Genomic DNA, 21,324 nt, shown 5'->3' with positions numbered 1-21,324 from the left:
TTGGGATTATGTAAAATATGGACAGAAGCAATGGAGTCTGAGTTTGGTATAATGCCACATTAATTTTTGGGGGGTGGGGGGAAACGTAGAGAGGGGAGGGAGGGGCAGAGGTAGAGAGAGAATCTTATCCAGTCTCCGTGCCCGGCTCGGAGCCCATCATGGGGCTCGATCTCACAAGTCTGAGATCATGACCTGAGCCGAAATCAAGACGTTTAACCCACTGAGCCACCCAGCGCCCCGATGCCACCTTACTTATAATGCCTTTCAGCCTATGTCCTGCTGAACAGTGGCAGGGTCAGGAAAAGTTTTCTTTGATGTCCTGATTAGTTCAAAGGTGAGTTCAGAAGAATTTGGGTGGATTTCTTGAGGATCGTTGTCCTGCTTTCTTTATAAACACATTTTTGTTCTTCTGAGCTTGTCCTGATTGGTTCAGGAGTTTATGTAATTTATTCTTTTGTTCATGGCTAAAAACTTCGCGGAATTTTCTCTCTACTATACATCTCAGTTTTAAGTAACTTTTTAGTTTAAAAAAGTATTTCTTTTTGTATCAGAGTTTATTTTTTCTTTTTCAAATAGTGTGTCCACTTTGCAAATAGTGTAATTATACTATTTCTGGGTTTCTGTCATTAATGCTTCAAGCATGTCAATATCCAGTGAAATATTCTGTATATGCATGAATACAGGCAACCCTAAATAAGAGACAGAGCCTCATTTTTTTTTAATAAAATGACTAAAAAAAAGTTTTTTCCCCTAACTGGATAATATGTTACTTTTTAGGATATCAAAGAAGTGGATCTTTTCTTTATAATATACAATTTAATTAATTTAGTTGTATGTTACGTTTTAATCTCACAGATAGACTTTTGATTTAGAAATGATACGTTGTTTCCATACACATTTAATGAAATAATTTTGTTCAAACTCTTCTCCTGAATGTAAGACATCAGTGTCTTTGTCATCACCAGGACCCCCCTGTTGGATTATTTAACACAGTTTCCTAGAATTCATCATAATTACTTCTGTTTAAGATGTTTGAGATATGGCACTCTTAAAATCTGCGTATGGTTCTGTCCCTGGAAAATTTTTCCTCAACTGCAAGTAACCATTCTCCCGACAGTGGGGCAGTAGGTGTTTTCATCTGTCCTGTGACTTATCCATGATGTGACAGTAACTGCATTGCTTTATAAATTACCATTAAAAGGCTCGTTTGCAACAATGTCAGCGGCTGTAGTTGTGAGGCTCTAATCTTAGGAATAATTGCTAAACCTGCTAACTCTCTTTGCATTCTCTCTTTTTTAACCAGGTGACCTTTGAAAGCATCTAAAAACTAGTACTAAGGTTGTATAAGGCTAATAATGTGTCTTTCCTAATGATAGTTTGTTTTAAAATAATTAAGAGCTCTTTGTAAATGATTTGAGCATCAAACTCCCTGTTTTCTGAGAGAGAAATTTTGGGGGGAAAAACAGAACAAAATCCTTCCCTCATAGTAGCCACAATACAGTGATAAGAGTGTATTTTCACTTATGTTAAAAGTGATCCATTTTAACTTGGTTGTTTTCGATATGGTATTATGCAAATAATCTCCGATGGCATGGAATAAGTCATACAAATAAAACAACATGAATCCCAGAGAGAGAAAGTGCAGGAGAAGCACTTTATTCTGGCTAGTTTAGAATTCTAATTGAGCAGATTTTGAAAGGGATTGAAATTTTTAAAAAAAATTTTTTTGAAAAGAAGAAATCATAGGGGTGTCTGGGTGGCTTGTCGGTTAGGCATCTGCCTCTTGGTTTCAGCTCAGGTCATGATTTCATGGGTCATGAGATTGAGCCCTATGTCAGGCTCCACACTCAGAGTCTGCTTGAAGAGTCTCTCCCTCTGCCCGTACCCCTGCTCACACGCACAGCTCTCTTGCTCTCAAATAAACAAATCTTTAAAAAAAAAAAAAAAAAGAAAAGAAAAGAAGAGGTCTTAAATAAAACCCAAGAAGTTATCAAAATGGCATTCTTCAGAAGATTTTTTATATTATTATTAAATTATTACCTCTAAAGTTATAATAGTACTTATTAAAGAAAATTTGGAATATAGAGAAATAGAAAAGCAAGGAACTTTCCCATAATTGGTAGGGAAGTTTTAGAGGAAATATATATTTTGTAATGTTTCTGTTTTAAAATATGTATTATGTAAATGCTGACAATTACTTGACCACCTAGGTTTATGAGGTTTATATGTCCTTTTACTTAATTAATGTCAAAAACATAAGAAATGCATAGTTTGTCATTTTGCTTGTGCCACTGTACCATTTAAAGAATTTTACTGAAACTAATATATACTGTAATATATCTGTGAAAGCTCTTAGTTACCTTATTTTTTTTTTATTTATTCATTCATTCATTCTTAGAGAGGGAGAGAATCTTAAGCAGGCTCCACCCCACCCTGCGGGGCCCACGGGGCTTGATCTCATGACATTGAGATCATGACCTGAGCCAAAATCAAGAGTCAGATGCTTAACCAACTGAACCACCCAGGCACCCTCCTTAGTTACCTTTTAAAAATACTATGAGTCGTTTTAACACCATCAGAACTCAGTACTGTGTTATACACTATTATCCACTACTGTCACCGAGTAGTTCTTGCTGTGCTTTTGTGTCATCAAATTACTAAATGGATAAAATCCTCAATACAATTTAACTGAGTGGCTAGGCTTTCTTTTTGTCCTGAATGATGGTGTGGGATGGGCCTCACCTTTTTTTTTTTTTTTTTTTTTTTGGGGGGGTNGTGGATAAACTCACGCACAGTTGTGCTCTTGGACAGCGTGGAGAAATTGCATGTGATTGATCGGCAGACTCAAGAGGAATTGGAAACAGTGGAGATCTCGGAAGTTCAGTTGGTCTATAACAGCAGCCATTTCAAATCCCTAGCCACTGGAGGAAATGTTAGCCAGGCACTGGTAAGGGTAATCCATTATCTTAGAATTGCTTTGATAAACTTGGTATTTTGTTGTTGTTTGTTTTAGAAATTGGAACTCTGAGAAGTTAGTTATCTTTATGTCTAGATTGAAGTGGATATGGGTGTGTTTGTAAGTATTCAGGAATGTGAACTAAAACAGTAATTCATGCTACCTTCTATTCAGAAATGTGATTAATTTAATACCAAAGAATTTTAACTTTTATACTAAAATAATGAAATTGAAAATTTATGAGAAATTGTAAAAGTGAATATTTTAGAAAGTTTAATATGGTGGCAATAAGCCTGATAGACTTAAGGGATGAATGACTAGAGATAGGTAACCTGATTTGGGTGATTGGTAAAGGCTTGAGCAGGTGTGGTGGCTGTGAGCATTAAAAGATAAAGGTGGCTTTGAGAGAAAGGAGATTCTTTGGAAATAGGGGATAGATGAAATGTAGGAGTCTGGAGAAAAGGAAGACACACACTAAGTATTAACTTAGTATTAATTTTACTGTATCTTAAGCAACCACAATGATGGCCTTTAGCAATTTACACAGATAGTTTACAGTTAAATTTCCTTGAATTGTGATTTCCTAAACCAGTAATCTATAAGCAGGAAATTCAGAGGCTTTCCTGGGTAATTTCTTGGGGAAAAAAAAAAAGTAATGTTCATATTTGATGAGTACCTACTGTGTGATATACAGGCATTGCTCAAATATCCCTGAGATATTAAAACTTCAGAGTTTAAAAATATATGAAAGGGTCTTCCAGCCACAGAATTTACAAACCAAGATAATCCAGAATAAGAAATAGTAATGCAGAATTCACTAAAGACTAATTACTATCCCACACTTAGGTTATTTTCTTCTGTCTGAATAGTTATTAGAAATGGTGTTAGACTTGGAACTTGCAGTTTTGGCCAAGATGGAATAATGGGCGCTGGATTTACTCTCCTGTATAGAAGAAGAGAAAACTTTTCAGAAGACTGAGCATCAGGCAATGAAGGACAGCAATCCCTGACAAAAGGGGAAACAAGTGACGTGAGCCCTATGATTATCCTAGCTTCTAGCCTAGAGAGAGTTTCCAGGCTATAGCCCAGGGGTGAGGAACCCAGTTGGAGCCTGACGGACTCCATGAGCTGAGACTGTGGGAAGACTTAAGGTGGGTTGAGTTTGCAGGACCGGGTACTGGAGAGGAGAGCAAGCGCTATACCTATGGTTCCCCTTGGGTAGTCCGCAGACTACTGATCAGCAGATGCTAATCCTACCCAAGGCCAGGGAAGGAATTGATAGGGTTCGAAGGAACTGTATCCAGTGCTCACACTGGTTTGTTTATGCCAGCCAGAATGGAAAACTTTGTAATTTATAGGGCATTGGGTAGAATACTCAGGGCAGCTTGCCTCTGAGTGGGGAGTAATTAGGACCAGAATAAACGCTGTTCGGGTTCCCACTACAAATCTTAAAAATAAGACCAGAAAGAAACTGTTTCCAAGTAACTTAACTACTTCACAAAACAGCACAAGAATATTAATACAGAAATTTCCAGAATCCAACAAGGTGAAATTCATTGTCTGCCATTCTATCAGATTACTGGGCATGTAAAGAAGAAGAAAAACAATTTATAGTGAGAAGAAAGAGCAATCAAAACTGACTTAGACCTGAAACAGATGTTAGAATTAGCAGATAAGGATATAGCAGTTATTACAACTATAGTCTATAGGTCCAAAAAGTTAAGTAGTGACATGGAAAATACTAAAGAAGATGCAAATCTAACTTCTAGAGATAAAAATTATTAGTTCTTGAGATGAAAAATGCCCTGGATGGGATTAATGTCAGAGAGTAGACATGACAAGAAAAAACATTAGTGAACTTGGAAGATATAGCAATAGAATCTCTCCAAAATGAAACACAGAAAAAGTAATTTGAAAAAATATTTGTGACCTGTGAGACAGCATTGAGTAGCCTAATATATGAGCAGTTGGAATTTCTGAAGAAAAGGAGAGGGAAGAAAATGGAAGAAATAGTGGGCAAAAACTTTCTAAAACTATAAACACAAATTTTCAAGAAGCTCAGTGAACCCAAGCGCAGGTAAAATAAAACCATATATAGATTGATCAAAATGAGCATGGTAAAGAGAGAAATATTAAAGCAGCCACAGAGAAAAGACACATTAAATGCAGAGGAGTGGCAATAAGTATGAGAGCAGATTTCTCATCAGAAACAACTGGAGTAATCTCCAAAGATACACACATGACCAACAAGCATAGCCAAGATGTTCAACGTCGTTCATCATTAGGGAAATGCAACTCAAGACCACAATGAGGTATCACTTCATACCCACCAGGTTGGCTGTGTAACTAAAAAGGCAGATAGTCACAGGTGTTAGTGAAGATGTGGAAGAACTGGGACTTTTACACGGTGCTGGTGGGAAATGGTACAGCTGCTGTGGAAAACATTTTGGCGGTTCCTCTGAATGTTAAATATATTCATAAGGGTTCATTTGAGCAGTTCTACTCCTAGGTATATACCCAAGAGAAGTGAAAACATCTGCGCACATAAACACTTGTTCACAAATGTTCATAGCAACATTGTTCGTAATAGTTGAAGAATGGAAACAGTCTACATATCCACCACTTGGTAAATGGATAAACAAAAAGTGACCTAGCCATGTTAATAGAATACTATTCTGCAATGAAGAGGATGAACTATGACACATGCTACAACATAGATGAACTTTTTAAAAAATACTGTTAAGTGGAAGAAGCCATATGGAAAGATCGTTTGATTCTATGAAATGTCCAGGAAAGCCAAGTTTATACAGATAAATGTAGAGTAGTGGTTACTTGAGACTTGGGAGTAGGAGTGAGGGTTGACTGGAAATGCGTACAAGGGGTCTTTGTGGACTGATGGAAATGTTCTAAAAACTGGGTTTTGGTGATGCTTAGGCAACTAAATTTATTAAAAATTGCTAAATTATAATTTAATTAGTGAACTTTGTGGTATAAAAATTATACCTCAGTACTGTTATTTAACAAGAGCAATCGACTGTTTAAAACAAAAATAATATGTTGTAACGTCTCTGATAATGTAGAAGTATGTATGATGAAAATAGTTTATAGCAGCAGGGAGTAGGGCATTGAAGTATATCATTGTAAAGTTTTATATTATACATCAAATCATATAATACTATTTAAATGCAGAAGGAGATAAGTTAAAGTTACATATTGTAAACACTAGAGCAGTCACTGAAAAAGAAGTGGTGTAACTAAGTTAATAGTAGTGACAAAATGGAATGTGAAAAAATACCAAATTCAGTGAAGCATAAAAAAGGGAACAGACAAGTAGAAAAAAGTTAATAAGATAATAAATCTAAACCCAACCATATCAATAATTACAGGAAGTAGAAATAGTCTAAACGTTTCAATTAAAAGGCAGAGATTGTCAGACTGGATACAGAAAAGCAAGAACCAACTCTGTGCTGTCTACAAACCACATTAAGTACAAAAACATAGATAAATTAAAAGTAAGATGATGGAAGAAGACTTACTATGCAAACTCTAATCATAATCACTAGGTTTCAGAGTAGGAAATATTGTCAGAGATAAAAATTTCAAATTGATAAAAAGGGGTTATGAGAAGGCATAAGAACCTTAAAGATTTAAGTACCCAGTATCAGACCTCCAATATACATGAAGCAAACACTGTTGACAGAACTGAAAGGAGAAACCAACAAATCCACAATTACACAAAACCCCTTTCAGTCATTATTAGAATTAGTAGACAGAAAATCATTAAGGGCATAGAAGACTTAACCACTATTGACCAACTGACCTAAGTGACATTTATAGAATATTCCTCTGAACAAAAGCAAATTACAAACTTTGTTCAAGAGCGTGTGGAACATGCACCAATACAGGCTATATGCTAGGCCGTAAAACTTCCATAAATTGTTGAGGAATCATCAGGGTAAATCTGGAAAAAACCCAAATATTTGGAAATTAAACAACTGTTTTATAAATAACCCATGAGTCGAGGAAATCTCAGAGGAAATTGGAATATATTCTAAACTGAATGAAAATGAAAATGAAAATACAACATATCAAAATCTGCGGTCTACAATTAAATCAGTTTTTAAGGGTAACTTACAGCATTAAATACTCACATTAGAAAAGAAGAAAGATCTCAAATCAATGCTCTTAGCTTCTGTCTTAATTAAGGAAATAGGAAAAGAGCAAAATTAACTTAAAGTAGATTGAAGGAAAAATAAGGTGAACACAAATCAATTAAATAGAAAATGGACAGACAGTAGAGAAAATCAAAGAAATCAAAAGCTGGTTCTTTAAAAGAAAAAGATTGGTAAACCTCTAATGAGATTAATCAAGAAAAAGAGAAGTATCAGTATCAGGAATTACCAGTATAAGGAATGGGAGAGGTGTCCTCACTGGAGAGTCTATAGGTATTAAAAAGATACGTGCATAACTTTATGCCAGTAAATTCAACAACTTCAGACGAAGTGGAAAAATTCCTTGGAATACACGAATTACCAAAGCAGACTCAACAAGTAATAGAAAATCTAAGTGACTGTGCCTCAGTTAAAGAAATTGGTTGATTTTCCATAGAGAAGCTCCAGACGCAGATAGCTTTGCTAGTGAGGTCTATTATATTTAAGGGAAAAAAAACAAAAGACCAATTGTACACAAAATTCTTTAAAGAAAGGGAGCACATAACTTTTTATAAGACTAGGTTAACTCTGAAAATAAAATGAGACAAAGATACTACAATAAAGAACACTACACACTAATGTTCTCATAAGCATAAAAGCAAAAATACTTAAAATATTAGCAAATAGAAACCAGCAATGTATAAAAAGTAATAAATTATGGTCACTTGGTTTTTTTCCAAGGCATGCAAGACTGGTGTAGCGTTCAAAATCAGTATAATTTACTGTATTAGTTGATTATAAAAGAAAAACCATAATATCATCCCAAAAGTCAAAAAGCATTTGATAGAGTTCAATATCCATTCCTGAGAAAACTCACCAAACTAAGAATAAAGGAATTTTTTCAACCATATCATCAAGGGCATCTATAAAAATCTTACAGCTAACTTAGTACTTAAAGTAGTATTGCCAAAAAAACAAACCAAAATCAAAGCAGAAGACCCTGATTCTGATCAAGCATCTTCTAGAGAAAATATGGAAGACAGAGGAACATGTTAAAAGATTCCCTGTGGATTCAATTAGCAAAATCTAGAGAGTGGGAAACTATGGAATAAGTATTCCAGTTTCTCAGCAGTAAATTTCAAGGAAAGTAAAGGATTGAGATGGAAGCAAAACCTATAAACTTTAAAGAGCGTTAAGAGACGTATCAGCCAGCTCTGATTTGTGGCCCTTGGTTGGATCTTGATTTAGACACACGAAATGTAGAAAAAGCAAAAACAACAAAAACCTCAACAACATTTGACATTTATTGGATGATTTGAAATCCAAACACTGGATATTTCGTATTGAGGATTTTTATTTATTTTATTTTTATTTCATATTGTTAATTTTTTTTTAAAGATTTTATTTATTTATTTATTTGACAGAGATAGAGACAGCCAGCGAGAGAGGGAACACAAGCAGGGGGAGTGGGAGAGGAAGAAGCAGGCTCACAGCAGAGGAGCCTGATGTGGGGCTCGATCCCAGAACGCCGGGATCATGCCCTGAGCCGAAGGCAGATGCTTAACCGCTGTGCCACCCAGGCGCCCCTTCATATTGTTAATTTTAAAAAGTATGCTAATGAAGTTGTGGTTATGTTAAAAAGGACTAAATCATTGTGCTTACACTGAATTTTTATAAATGAAATATTCAAAATCTGAGGATCATCTCAAAATTATACTGTGTATTGGGGAGTCTGTGGGAGTTCAGGTGAGACAAGATTGGTGATGATCTTGTAATTGATGAGGCTGATTCATGGATGCAGTGTTCATTGTATTATTCTCCCTACCTTTGTATATATTTTTAAATTTCATAGTGAAAAGTTAAAAATTATCATGGTTATCAGTTACTGACCATTTATGTATTTGGGGACATTTATAAATATTAGCCTAGTTAAGTTTCACGAAAACTGCATGGTTTTTCAAAGATGGGAAAACAATGTCAGAAGTTTGGAACTTGTTTAGGGTAGGGTCATACCTTAAGTAACAGAGTCAAAATTCACAATCCAAATTTATCACACAGTAGGTTTTGTTTCTCTTTTGCTGGGCTAAGCTGACTCCCATATATTATGCTGCTTTGTCTCCCTGTTTCTCTTTGTGTTTTAGGTTGATGTTTATTTCAGAGAACTTAGAGGTACTGTTTTCAAACAGCCCTGTTCTTTGCCAGAAGCAGTGAATGTCTGTCTTCCGATAATGGGCAGGTTGCTTCAGTTTCCCTTTAGATTTAGAAAGTTGGCATGTTCCTCCCATGTCTGCGTTATGCTGAAAAATAAAAAGACCATATGTAAACAGGGAATTAACTTTTTGCACTTTGTCTTTTCTGCCACTTCCAGTGACAGACTGGCACTTGACTGACATTTTTTCCCCACTAATTTATGGGATAAAACTATGCTGACCTAAAATGTCTGTGTGTACTCGACATTCTTTAAAACTTAATGAGACTTCTAATGCATATAATTTTTACTTTTTTTTTTTTTTATAGGCTTTGGTTGGAGAGAAGGCTTGTTATCAATCCATCAGTAGCTATGGTGGTCAGATCTTTTATTTGGGGACAAAAGTAAGATCTTCTACTCTGTAACTTGGCATTTGTTTGGTTCAGGGTAGTTGCGGCTGAAGGAGGTTTCTGGTAAAGAGAGCTGTGCATTACAAAGTGAATATTGATCAGCAGTAATCTAAAACTTTTAGGGGAGATATACGTGTATGTGTGTGTATGCACACACACAGAAATATATATATATTTTTTCTTTTAAATAAGCTCTATACCCAATGTGGGGCTTGAACTCACAACCCCAAGATCAAGAGTCTCGTGCTCCAACTGACTAAGCCAGCCAGGCTCCCTTTTGAGGGGTTATATAGTTGTGATTTTTAGCCTATTCATTTTCTCTACTTTGAGACATATTTTTACTTTCATATAGGTTATCATAGGATGCTTATTTTCTTGATTCAAGGATATGCTTTCATAATCTTCACATGTATGTTTTCATGACCAGTAAGCTACCTTATCATGTATATTTGCTGTAAAATTAAGATGTCCTTTAGCTTAGATCAGCTTAGCATATATTAAAATTCATTGAGGTGTTTGACTTAGAATAGTATCACTGGAATAGGAACTTTTTTGTATATTAATTTGTTCCTTGCTTTTTTTTTTTTTTTTAACTTGGAGGAATATTTCTTCATCATTAAAATTCAAAATATTATCGAGTTAGTACAGCCATTTTGGGGCATTCTTTGTTCCTTTCCTGTGGAATTAACTCCTTGGATGGTAGACTTAGTGACCATTAAATGTTTGATTTACTCTTTAATGTGGACCCTTGAAAGCCCTTTAGAGATATCTCCAATTGTAGTATGAAATATTTTTCTTTAGAGAGATGTAAAATGGGATGTGGGACTGGGACAAATGTGTCTGCCAAAGAAGGCTGTTAAAGATGATCATTTTAATTACAGTTTCTTTATTTTCCAGTCTGTTTATGTGATGATGCTGAGAAGCTGGAGAGAGGTGAGTTCAAAGTAATTTTATATGTTAGAGCTGTTGAATTGATAGCATCTTAACATTTCTGTTTTGACTTTGCAGAAAAGATTATTTGGGTTTGTGCTTTTTAATTTCAGAAGTGCACATCAGAATCACTGTAACTATTAGGTACTTGATATGATAAAACTGGCTATAAATTAGGGTTACATTTAGCTACATATATAAGAAAATTTAAAATAACAGTGACTTCAACAAGATTTCTCTCTTATGTAAAAACAGTCTGGAGGTAGGGAGTCTGTGGCTAGTGTGGCAGCTCTGTGGTCTTTAATATACTGTCCTGTTCCACCATCCTTGTGTGTGAATTCTCGTCTGTAGTTCATTTTATGTTCCAGTATGGCTGCCGGAGCTCTAGCTGTCAAGTCCACATTCCAGGCAGGAGGAAGGGGAAGAGAAGGGCTGACCCCTGCCTTTAAGGTCATATCCCAGGAAGGCCTAACAACGCTTCCATTTACCTGTCATTGGCCCCAAGTGGCTACACAGGAGTCTTAGAAATGTCTTTAAGCTGGTATATTGCTGTCTCAGGTACACTTGGGATTTGTTACTAAAGAGGAGGGAGTGAATGGAGGTTGTAATAAACAACTAGCCATTTTTGTTATACTGACATTCCAGCCTTCTCCTCTTCATATTTAGGCCTTGTGGCTGCCTGTATTAGCCCATACAGTCACTGTACTATCCAGTGCTTTAAGAAATTATTTTTCCTAGAAGTAAGATAGTCACAGGGGTGCCTGGGTGGCTCATTTGGTTGATCGTCTGACTCTTGGTTTTGGCTGAGGTCATGATCTCAGAGTCCTGGGTAGAGCCCCGCGTCGGTCTCTGTGCTCAGTGCAGAGTCCTCTTGGAATTCCCTTTCTCCCCTTCCCCACCCTGCTCGTCAGGGATGTGCTCTCTCTCTCTCAAATAAAATATAAAATCTTAAAAAAAAAAAAAGATAGTTACATGGTTATTGGAATAATTTTAGCTGTTAAGCAACAACTTCTGAAAAGGTATTAGGTAGAATAGGAATTCCAATTGGTATTTAGTCAAACAAAGGGGTCTAGCTTTTCTCATTTATTCATTTTAGAGAGTGGATCATCTCCTGAAACAAGATTGTCTTACAGAAGCCTTGGCTCTTGCATGGTCTTTCCATGAAGGAAAAGCAAAAGCAGTAGTGGGTAAGTTAACAGAATACTAGTGTAGTAGGCAAAAGCAGTAGCGGGTAAGTTAACAGAATACTAGTGTAGTAGACGTTGGTTAGAGAGAACGAATCATCATCATCATCATCATCATCACTCGTAGAATACTTTTTAGCTTAGTGTTCAAATATTTTATGAACAAGATGTTATCAAACCTTACAGACTTCCAGTGAAAAAGGTTAATGACAAATACAGAATATAGAGTTTTAATGTCACTTTTAAAATTCTTTCATAAGGAAAATTTACTGTTGGAATAAAAGGGAAGTACGTTGATATGTTATCAGATCCAGTAGATGGGAGACACTCTTATTATGACATATTAGTTAACATTTTCATATCTAAGGATTGTTGTAATTATGTCTATTGTTAGCACAGATTGTAAATAAAAGACCATAACAGTTTCAGTTCTGAAGATCTGGACTTTGTTTTTGTGCTGCATTTTGCTTCTCTGCAGGATTATCAGGGGATGTCAGTAAGCGAAAGGCTGTTGTTGCAGATCGGGTGAGTATTTTAATAGGGGCTTTACGAGGGTACAGTACAGATTCATTTTTAGTATTAATAATTTGGGGGAATAATTGGGTAAATGGCTACAGTCAAGGAGAGAGTATATAAAAAAACAAGTCAGATTATAATTCCCTGGTGTCATCCTGAATGCTTTTAAACTTCTTATCACCTTTCCGTTTTTCCCTTGCTTACTCTCTTATGAGGATGTTAAAGTTATAAAACAGCCAAAAGACAGCAGAAAGGAGGAGGGAGAAAGCCAAGGGTCTGGATTATTTCAGCCTAATTATAGCCCATAGAAAGTTGACATGTGTTAGTATTCATAAATAGGTGATTATGAGAAATAGAAATACTACATGTGTGTTTGTGTTGCCTGAGGTAGCAGAGAGGGCTGACGTTTTATTATTATTATTATCAATTAGCATTAATCTAATTAATGCTAATATTAAATGTTGGCTTTGTTTTCCCAATCTAGACTTGGTTGAATCCATTTATTCTGTAGTCATTCCTCTTTTTATTGTGCAAACGCATTGGTAAAAATTATATTTCAAATTAGTGTAAGCATATAGGAAACATGACTAGAAATTGGTCACTCTTCAGACTCATGAACAGTTTTCTCAATATTTGCTAAAATACGTTAGGGATTGTGTTCTATCTGTGCTCTTGAGGGAAAGACCTACAGCAGAGCATTTCTAAGGAGTTTAACTTCAGTTTTTCATTTCCTGAGCAACAGAGATACCACTGAGATCTAGAACCTGGAGATTAGCAAAATTAGTAATAGCCCTGGGGCTGAAAGAAATTAGTCTGGGGTTAAAAATAATGGGAAATAAAGGCACTAAAATTTTAAATTATATTTTTAATAAAGCTTGATCCTGTATTACTTAGGAAGATCCACATATATTAAGTATTGAAAAATATGAGAGATTTGTTTTTATTTTCTATATAAGGCTATTTTCCTTACAGATGGTAGAAATCCTATTCCACTATGCAGATCGAGCTCTGAAAAAGTGTCCAGACCAGGGAAAAATCCAAGTGATGGAGCAGCATTTTCAGGTACACCTTTGCACGTGCTTGTAAGGGACATGGCTATGAATAGGTCTAATACTGCTCCTTTGTATTACTTGAGCATGGGGCTTTCCTGTTTTGGTTAAACATTTTTCAGCCTTCAGAACTTTATTTCAGGGCTTTTGGGGCATTCTAAATGATGAAATTTTGAAGTAACAGGTCACATGGGAACAGATGCGTAAAATGTTATGGAGTATTGATGCAATTAGCTCCTTAGTGCTATGTGGAAGGAAAGGATGTGTCTATGAGGGTACATACCTGTGAATTGACATCTTACAGTGGCTGACACCTTGCTGATGACTAACATTTATGTTAACTAGGCTAGTTGGAGAAGAGGTGTACTACCAAGGTTTAAATTTAGTACTAGGAGCACCTGGGATTCAACAACAGATTGGTTACCCAAAAAAAAGATCTCTAAAATATGCTAATGAAAGATCTTTAGTTTTGTTTGGAACTCAATGAAAAGGGAAGGCAAGGAACAGTTTAAAGACCTGTACAACTTATGTGAGTTGTACTATTCGTAGTGATCTCCAATTATATTTATTGCAAATCTCTGTTTGTCCTTCTCCATTTTTCAAGCTCCCTCTCCTCTCCCTTCCCTTCCCTACCTTCACTTTTAAGAAAAATTGTGGGGTCAACAAACATTTTCTAGAAAGGGCCAGATGGGAAAATTTAAGCTTTGTGAAGGGGCCGTATGGTCTCTGTCACATATTCCTCTTTGTTTTCTTTCTTTATTTTTATTTTTAAACAGTCCTTAAAAAATTTAAAAACCATTCTTTGCTGTGAGCCTTTCAGAGACAGGCTGTGGGCAGGACTTAGTCCGTATGGCAAAGTACGAAGCCCCTGGCACTGGGCGTACAGTGTGTAAAATAGACATGGTCCTTGCTATCTTAAAGTTTGCAATGCAGTCAAAAGAATTTTTCTTGTGTACATTAATGGAAATACTTAGAAGAAATCTAGGGGTTTTGATGTTCCAAAGAGCAGGCATAGCTCATATATTTCCCTATCTCCATTCAATGCCAGGAACTTTGGAAGACAAGGATAGATAGTGCAGTTAAGAGCTGGAGGGTATGAGTGGAGGATTTGGTTTCCTGAGCTGTGCTCTTCAATGGCATGGTAGTGGGCTTCTGGCAGAGTAACTTTTATTACTGTTTGGTTGTAGGCTTATTAAATCTATCAGTAAAGTAGAGGAATAAGCCCCAATAAAATTATGAAATCATATAACTTAGGAGGAAGGCATATGGCAGAAAGAAAGCACTCGGGAACAATACTGTTTGGTAATAATACCTTGTATATAAATAAATTTGTATATACCATTGTGGTATATGTAGAATACAATATTTTCACAGGGAGGTGTCTGTTACCAAGAAGTGATGGATAGTATTTAGGAAAGAACTCTGGCCATTGAAAGGTATACTTTTTGGAAAGAAACCTCTAATAGGGAACACTTGGAGGGGCTAATGAGGGGGGTGTGTGTATGTGTGATACAGAAACCACTGTGCTGGGGAAGGATGTGGCAGAGAGCTGTAAAAGAAGAAAGGAAAAAAAGGTGATGTTCTGGTGGAGAAATGCAAAAGAATCTTGGCATGACAGGGACTTTAGATGATTGTTTCTAATACAGATTATAAAATTTACAGAGAAACAAACTAGTAGGGTTGTGTTCTTTAGATACACGTTGGAAGTTTCATTCTGTGAAAAGCGTTTGTGCTGTAATTTCGATTAATGATTGAGTCTCCTAGAAGGTAAAGGAAACAGTGGTGGAAACCATTATTCTGGATTTACTTTTTACTGGTGATTGGGGAAATAGAATGGATACACTCTTCAGGGGAAGAAAAAATACCACTTAATTTTAAAGATTGTAATAATGTGAGAAATAAGCTCCTCTTGAATCCTGTGTTTTAGAAAGCGCATGTTTCAGAACAAAAATATGGGTACAGTCTCATGGTTATAGGCTTCAAAAAACAAATGGGTTCACAAAGGACAGGAAATTCTTAAATTTTGACATAATAACCACAAAAATTTGAAGAGAAAGGAAATGGGGAAGAATGTTGAGAGAGGTATCGGTCTACAAAGCACAGACCAGCTATGAAAGATGGAGAGAGGCAGATAATCAAAGATATATGTCAAAGGCATCATGGACCTGTAAGACTGTTGGAAAGGAAAATAGTCCCCAGATTGTGCCTACCAAAATGCTGAGGGCTACCCAAAAAGGGATTTTGACCAAGATTCACTGAGTATCTGCTACACACCAGGTACTATGTAAATTTTTTTAAATATAATTTTTATTTAATTCTCACGACAACTCCATGAATATAGATGCTGTTTTTAATCCCGTTGCATGAATGAGGGAAGTTGAGCTGGGAGAAGTTAGGTGATTTTCCAAGACAGCATTGCTGGTAAGTGGTGGGGCCAGTACTCCAATCTAGGCCTTTCTGGTTTCAGAGCCCAGCTCCTAACCACCTGTTGTTTTATACGGTTTTTTTCAGAGCAAGTGCAGGGAAAGGAACCAGAGGGGTGACTGATGTTAATAGGTGATCAAGAATGAGAATTCCAGCAAACATCTAACCCATTTAATGCTTACTGTGTGGTTGGCACTGTTAATGCTTTACATGTATTAACTCATTTAATTCTTTCATAACTCTGTAAGGAGGGTACTGTTTTTATTTACACTTACAGATGAGATTGAGGGACGGAGAGGTTAAGTAACCTGTTACAGGTCACACAGTTTGTGTATGATAGAGCTGGGATTAGAATCCAGGGTTGGGTTTCAAGTCCACATCTGCATTGTTCTACTCTACTAGAGAACAGCACTTCTTATTTTGCTTCCATTTTCTCATGAAGAAGAGAATCGTCCTTAAAGTGGAAAAGCTTAGTTAGAAATATATTAAAAAGCTGAAGCCCAGCAAATGTGACATATAGTTTGTTGCATAATGATTGTTTAAATCTCAAAACCCAGTGGAATTATAACCCAGATACAGTTTGAACAATCTGTGTCGCTATTCATAATTTTTAAGTAACTTTGGATTCATTTTTAAATAAAGCATGTTCAATTAAGCATGGATGCCTAAGCAGAGGAGACACAGTTTATTTCACTCAGGAGGACAATTTTATTCTGGAAAAGGTGACTTTCAGCCCATTAGGATGAGTGAAATACATGTATGGTTGGCCACAAATCTGCCTTAATGTGTTTAAATAGTTGATCATGAAATCATTAAATAGGTTGATTCTTAAAGTGTTTTTTTTTTTTTTTTTTTTAAAGGAGGAGGACTTAGGAAAGTATCCACTGATAACTCTAGTGTGGTTTATGAACATTTTCCATGAGTTCATTTGACAACGACCATGTAAACTCATAAGTTACCTTTTTGAAAGGAAAATGAGGACAATATATTCATGGGATGCCTATTACATGATACCTTGATTTCATTCAAGCATTGGTCTGAATTTTTCATTATCCTAATGGCTGAAATAGATTAATGAGTAGTAAATAGATTGGTAAATAGTAAATAGCTTTGCAGCTAGATAAACATCCCTACCCAAAAGAGTATTCTTTGGTGGCTTAGTATTAATTGCATTTTAAGGCTCTTTCATATCCAGTTGTTTATAATTGATTTGGATGAAGATTTAGTGAGTGGCTTGTGAAGTTTAGGTGGCACCAAGAATCAAGGTTCAGAATAATCTTGACAAAATGCCGTCAAAATTGTTACAAGATGAAATTTAACAAGGATGAACATCAAAACTGCATTAGATCCAAATAATTAAATTACGTGAGTATTGGATTAGGAAGATCTCGCTGGACAGGATTTCAGTTGACCACAGACTTAGTATGAGTTAATAGTTTGTGAAGGCCCAGAAAAGGTAAGTAACAGTACCACTGGGCTACCTTTTGGAAATAAAAGTTCTGAGATACTTTATGGACTGTTGACAGATTAAGCCACATCCCACAACCAGAATGGTGGGAGATTTAAAGAACAGCATTTGAAAAAAACTGTACTGGGTTTGTTTAGTCTGATGGCTAAGTAAGTGGAGACATGCCTGCGTTGAGATGATGAAGGGCTCCAATATGGGGGTTTACTGTATTGCAGCAGAAGGAAGGCTAGTATCAGTGGGTAGAAATTAGGAGGTGTATTTCAGTTTAAAATTACACAGGGAAAGTGTAAAAGCTCTTGGACTGATGTGCCTCCTATTGTTGAATGTTTTGAAATAGAGGAAGACCAGCAGACCAAAGACTTTCTTTGTCGGGTGGGAAGATCTGATATTCTGTATCAGTGTGAAAAAATGGTCATTGGAAACATAACCTCTAATCCAGTCATTTGAAATTTCTAGTAAGACTGGTTTCTATTTCAGTCAAAACAGTGAGAATTTATATTTCACCAGCAGGTGGCACTCGTGCCTGCTGCTTCAATTTTCATCTTTACTTTTGATGAGGAGCCTCGCCTTTTCCTTTGAGTCAGGATATATAGTTCAGTATTTTTGCTGTTTTCCGAAGACCAATCAACATTTTGTCCTTTCTTAACTGTAGAAAATAACTTTGGGATCTCATAATAGTTTTGATAGCCTGTGGCTTTTATATATCTGAGAAAAGATTTGAACCTGTAACTATATTTGTATGATAACTAGTAGGATTAAAAGGAATTAAAGTGTTCTCTGTCTCATACATCTTGAGCCTCACCTTTTTTTTCTGGTCAAGTGTTTTGCATCCCAAAACAAAGTCTAACAGCAAACAAATCCTTTCTTAGTCCCATGCTGTTCCCAGGAGCCTGCTGCCTCTTGTTTGCCCTCCTTTACAGAGCCAAACATCTTGTGTTGTCTTTGTTACTCACCACCCTCTCCTCAAGTTACTCACCGCCCTCTCCTCATTCGTGTCTGTAAATTCAGTGGACCCTTTATCCTTCCTCTTAGTGGTCCTCAGTACAGTTCAACACAGTTAATGACTTCTTGAAACAGTCTGTCGCTTTGACTTTTCTGGTGTTCTACATTTAAGGTTTTCTCTCTTGCTGCTTACTGGCTTGCTTTGTTCGTTCTTCTTTCTCCTATTTAACCAATAAACGTTAGAATTCTTCACAATACTCTTGTCTTTTATTTCTGAATCAGTGTTCTCAAGATGTTGTCTGGACCATTTATTTCAAAATCACTTGAGAGGATTGGTTAACAGTGCTTTTTCTTGAATTATTTGCCAGGTCCGCTGAATCAGGCTCTCTGGGATTGGTGACCACGATTCCTGATCAGCCCCTGAGGTGACTCTTAAACAGATTAAAGTTTAAGAATCATTACTTTATCTTCCCATATGTGATGTAGAGAAAGGACTGCCTTACTAGTATCTCCAACCTAGATTGTTTTCTAAGTTCTGAGATCCATATAGTAAGTTGCCCGTTTACATCTCCACTTGGATGTTTTATTTATTTTCTTTGAAAGATTTTATTTATTTTAAAAGATTTTATTTATATGAGAGAGAGAATAAGAGAGAGCACGAGAGCAGGGTGAGGGGCAGACTCCCTGCTGAGCAGGGAGCCCGATGTGGGACTCCATCCCAGGACCCTGGGATCGTGACCTGAGCTGAAGGCAGATGCCCAACCGACTGAGCCACCCAGGCGCCCCTGCACTTGGATGTTTTAGAAGTACCTCAAGCTCATGAACATCCCTTCACGAAGCCTTCGCTAATGGTCCTTATTTAAGTGGTTGGATCCACTGTATACCTGAAACGAGTTGTGATTCTTTTCACTCGTTCCTATCGAATCAGCCCCTTGACTGTTTCTCTACTCTGTTTACATCATGCCATCCATTCTGCCACTATCCTGGGGCAGGTCACTATCATCTTCTCTTGGTATATTACCATAGCCACTTCCTGTACATATTCTTACTGCACTTCATTCTAGAGAGAAATATATATCAAGTGTAGACGTGAGACTCTCTGGGTTTTAAGGTATTTTAAAGACCATTGTCCAGGAGTAAAGACTAAATTCCCTAGCAGTTTCTAAGGGTCCGCATTATGTATCCTCACCTGTCTCCCCCTAATTCTCTGTATCCCTACCATACTAGAGTTTTCAGTTTCTTGACATCCCTATTCTCTCTTAACTCAGAGTCTTTTCCCATGGTGTTCTCTCCACATAAAAATTCTTTTCTGTTTCTTTTTAGCTTAACCAGCTCCTGTTTATTTTCGAGTCTGAGCTTAAATGTCACTTCCTCTGACTCCTGGATTAAGTCAGGTGCATTTCTTTGTAAAATACCATGCACTTTACTGACTCAGTATCAGTCTTTCCCAGCTGAACTTTGTTTGTCTAGGGACTGATTTATCCCAGCATCTGGTTTAGTGCCCTTGATTTGAGAAATAGTTGTTGATGGAATTTAAAAAAAAACATATGTTGTATACAGTGTTTGTCTTGGGCATATGTGTGTGTGTGTGTGTGTGTGTGTGTTTTATGTAGGCTCCGCTCCCAATGTGGGGGCTTGAACTCAAAACCTGAAGAGCAAGAGTCACATGCTCTACAGACTAAGCCAGCCAGGCACCCCTTGGGTGTATGTTTTAAATCCGACTCGGGCAGGTTTGAACTGAGAACAGAACTTAGCGTACACAACACAGATGTCCATAATCATGGCTAGCTGTGTGCCTGGCAAGTATCTCATTTAATCTTCATAACATACTCGAGTAATTATATATCCATTTTACAGATGTTTACAGGTAAACAGACACACAGAGGGTTGAATAACTTCCCTAATATCATACAACCAATAAACAGTAGAATCACAATAGGCATCCAGGCTGTCTGGCTCGAGGAGCCTCCACCCTATATTCTGCTAGGTTTCATGCACACTTTATATTCTTTGATTATCTCAGACCAATAAGGTGTTAAGTAGCTCTTTTTGAAAAAGAGAGGAATAAGTAATATCTAAATTTTAGGAAGATACTGAAATGTATAAAAAAGTAAAAATACAAAGTGAATTCATTTTAGTATAGTCATGGGAATCATATCTGAATGATTGTGGACCATTTTATTCTCCATCTTGTTGGTCCTCCATAGCATTCAGCACAGTTAGTGACTTCTTGAAACTGTCCCTTTGGCTTCTCTGGTATCAGAAGTCTCTACTAACAGTGTTCTAAACTCAGAAGCTGGTCAGTTAACTGTGGAAGCAGTTTCATGTATTTTGGGATATTGTATGTTGCTTCATGTTTGTGTATGAAACAGGGTAGAGGGATAAATAAATATAAGGCATTTTAATATGAAGGATTTGAAAAATACTATTGTTTTAAACGATCTTAAAAGTAAAACCTTACATTAATTGTTCTCAGGCTCTCCATCCTGCATCATTTTCCCCTCCATGAGAAGCAGGTCATTCAATGCCATGGTTGTAGCAGCTGTTGGCGTATGTTTTTGTATTAGGAGTTCATGCCAAAGAGTGGATAGAGACTGAAAGCTGAATGCAGAGTGAAGCAATAGGAGCCTTCTTTGTCTAACTCCTGCTTCTTTGAGGTGATTTGAGGAAGGGAAAATAGTGTTGTTGTCCGGCACACCACCTTATTCCTGAGGCTTGATTAAAATATTGGCTCTAGGGAGTTAGATCTTTCCTAGAAGATTGTTTTGTTATCATACCTGGAAAAAAAGAAGGAAAAGTCCACACACACAAAAACACACACACACATACAGAGGGACACTTCTATCTACATAGCTGCTTGTGGTGTTTGTATACTAATACTAGAATACAGCTGCCTACCTCTGATAGCCTGTGGAGATAGACCTCTTGGTCTGTCTATGTATGTGTGTGTTTTGGAATGCTTATCTACTCTGGTGTGTGTGTGTGTGTGTGTGTGTGTGTGTGTGTGTGTGTGTATGTATATATATATATATATATTTTCATTCCAGGCTTTGTTAAAATTTTGAATCATTTTCAAAGCATTCAGTTTTCATTGCCTGATTGACTT

At 36.6% G+C, this 21,324-nt stretch overlaps 1 protein-coding gene across 5 annotated transcripts in view; it reads left to right on the top strand.

Moving 5' to 3' along the window:
* Nucleotides 1–21,324, top strand: part of VPS8 (VPS8 subunit of CORVET complex) — a 234,791-nt gene that overhangs the window by 47,075 nt on the left and 166,392 nt on the right. For all 5 annotated transcript variants that reach the window (XM_019795771.2, XM_011220314.2, XM_034661727.1 and 2 more), the window contains 6 exons: nucleotides 2,777–2,947; nucleotides 9,625–9,699; nucleotides 10,603–10,638; nucleotides 11,732–11,822; nucleotides 12,298–12,344; nucleotides 13,308–13,397. In XM_019795771.2, the coding sequence (XP_019651330.1) occupies nucleotides 2,777–2,947; nucleotides 9,625–9,699; nucleotides 10,603–10,638; nucleotides 11,732–11,822; nucleotides 12,298–12,344; nucleotides 13,308–13,397 (510 nt within the window). The remainder of the gene's footprint in view (nucleotides 1–2,776; nucleotides 2,948–9,624; nucleotides 9,700–10,602; nucleotides 10,639–11,731; nucleotides 11,823–12,297; nucleotides 12,345–13,307; nucleotides 13,398–21,324) is intronic.

The sequence above is a fragment of the Ailuropoda melanoleuca genome, chromosome 1 (genome assembly GCF_002007445.2).
Source record: "Ailuropoda melanoleuca isolate Jingjing chromosome 1, ASM200744v2, whole genome shotgun sequence".
Taxonomy (NCBI): Eukaryota; Metazoa; Chordata; class Mammalia; order Carnivora; family Ursidae; genus Ailuropoda; species Ailuropoda melanoleuca.
This window is presented reverse-complemented; position numbering and strand designations above follow the sequence as displayed.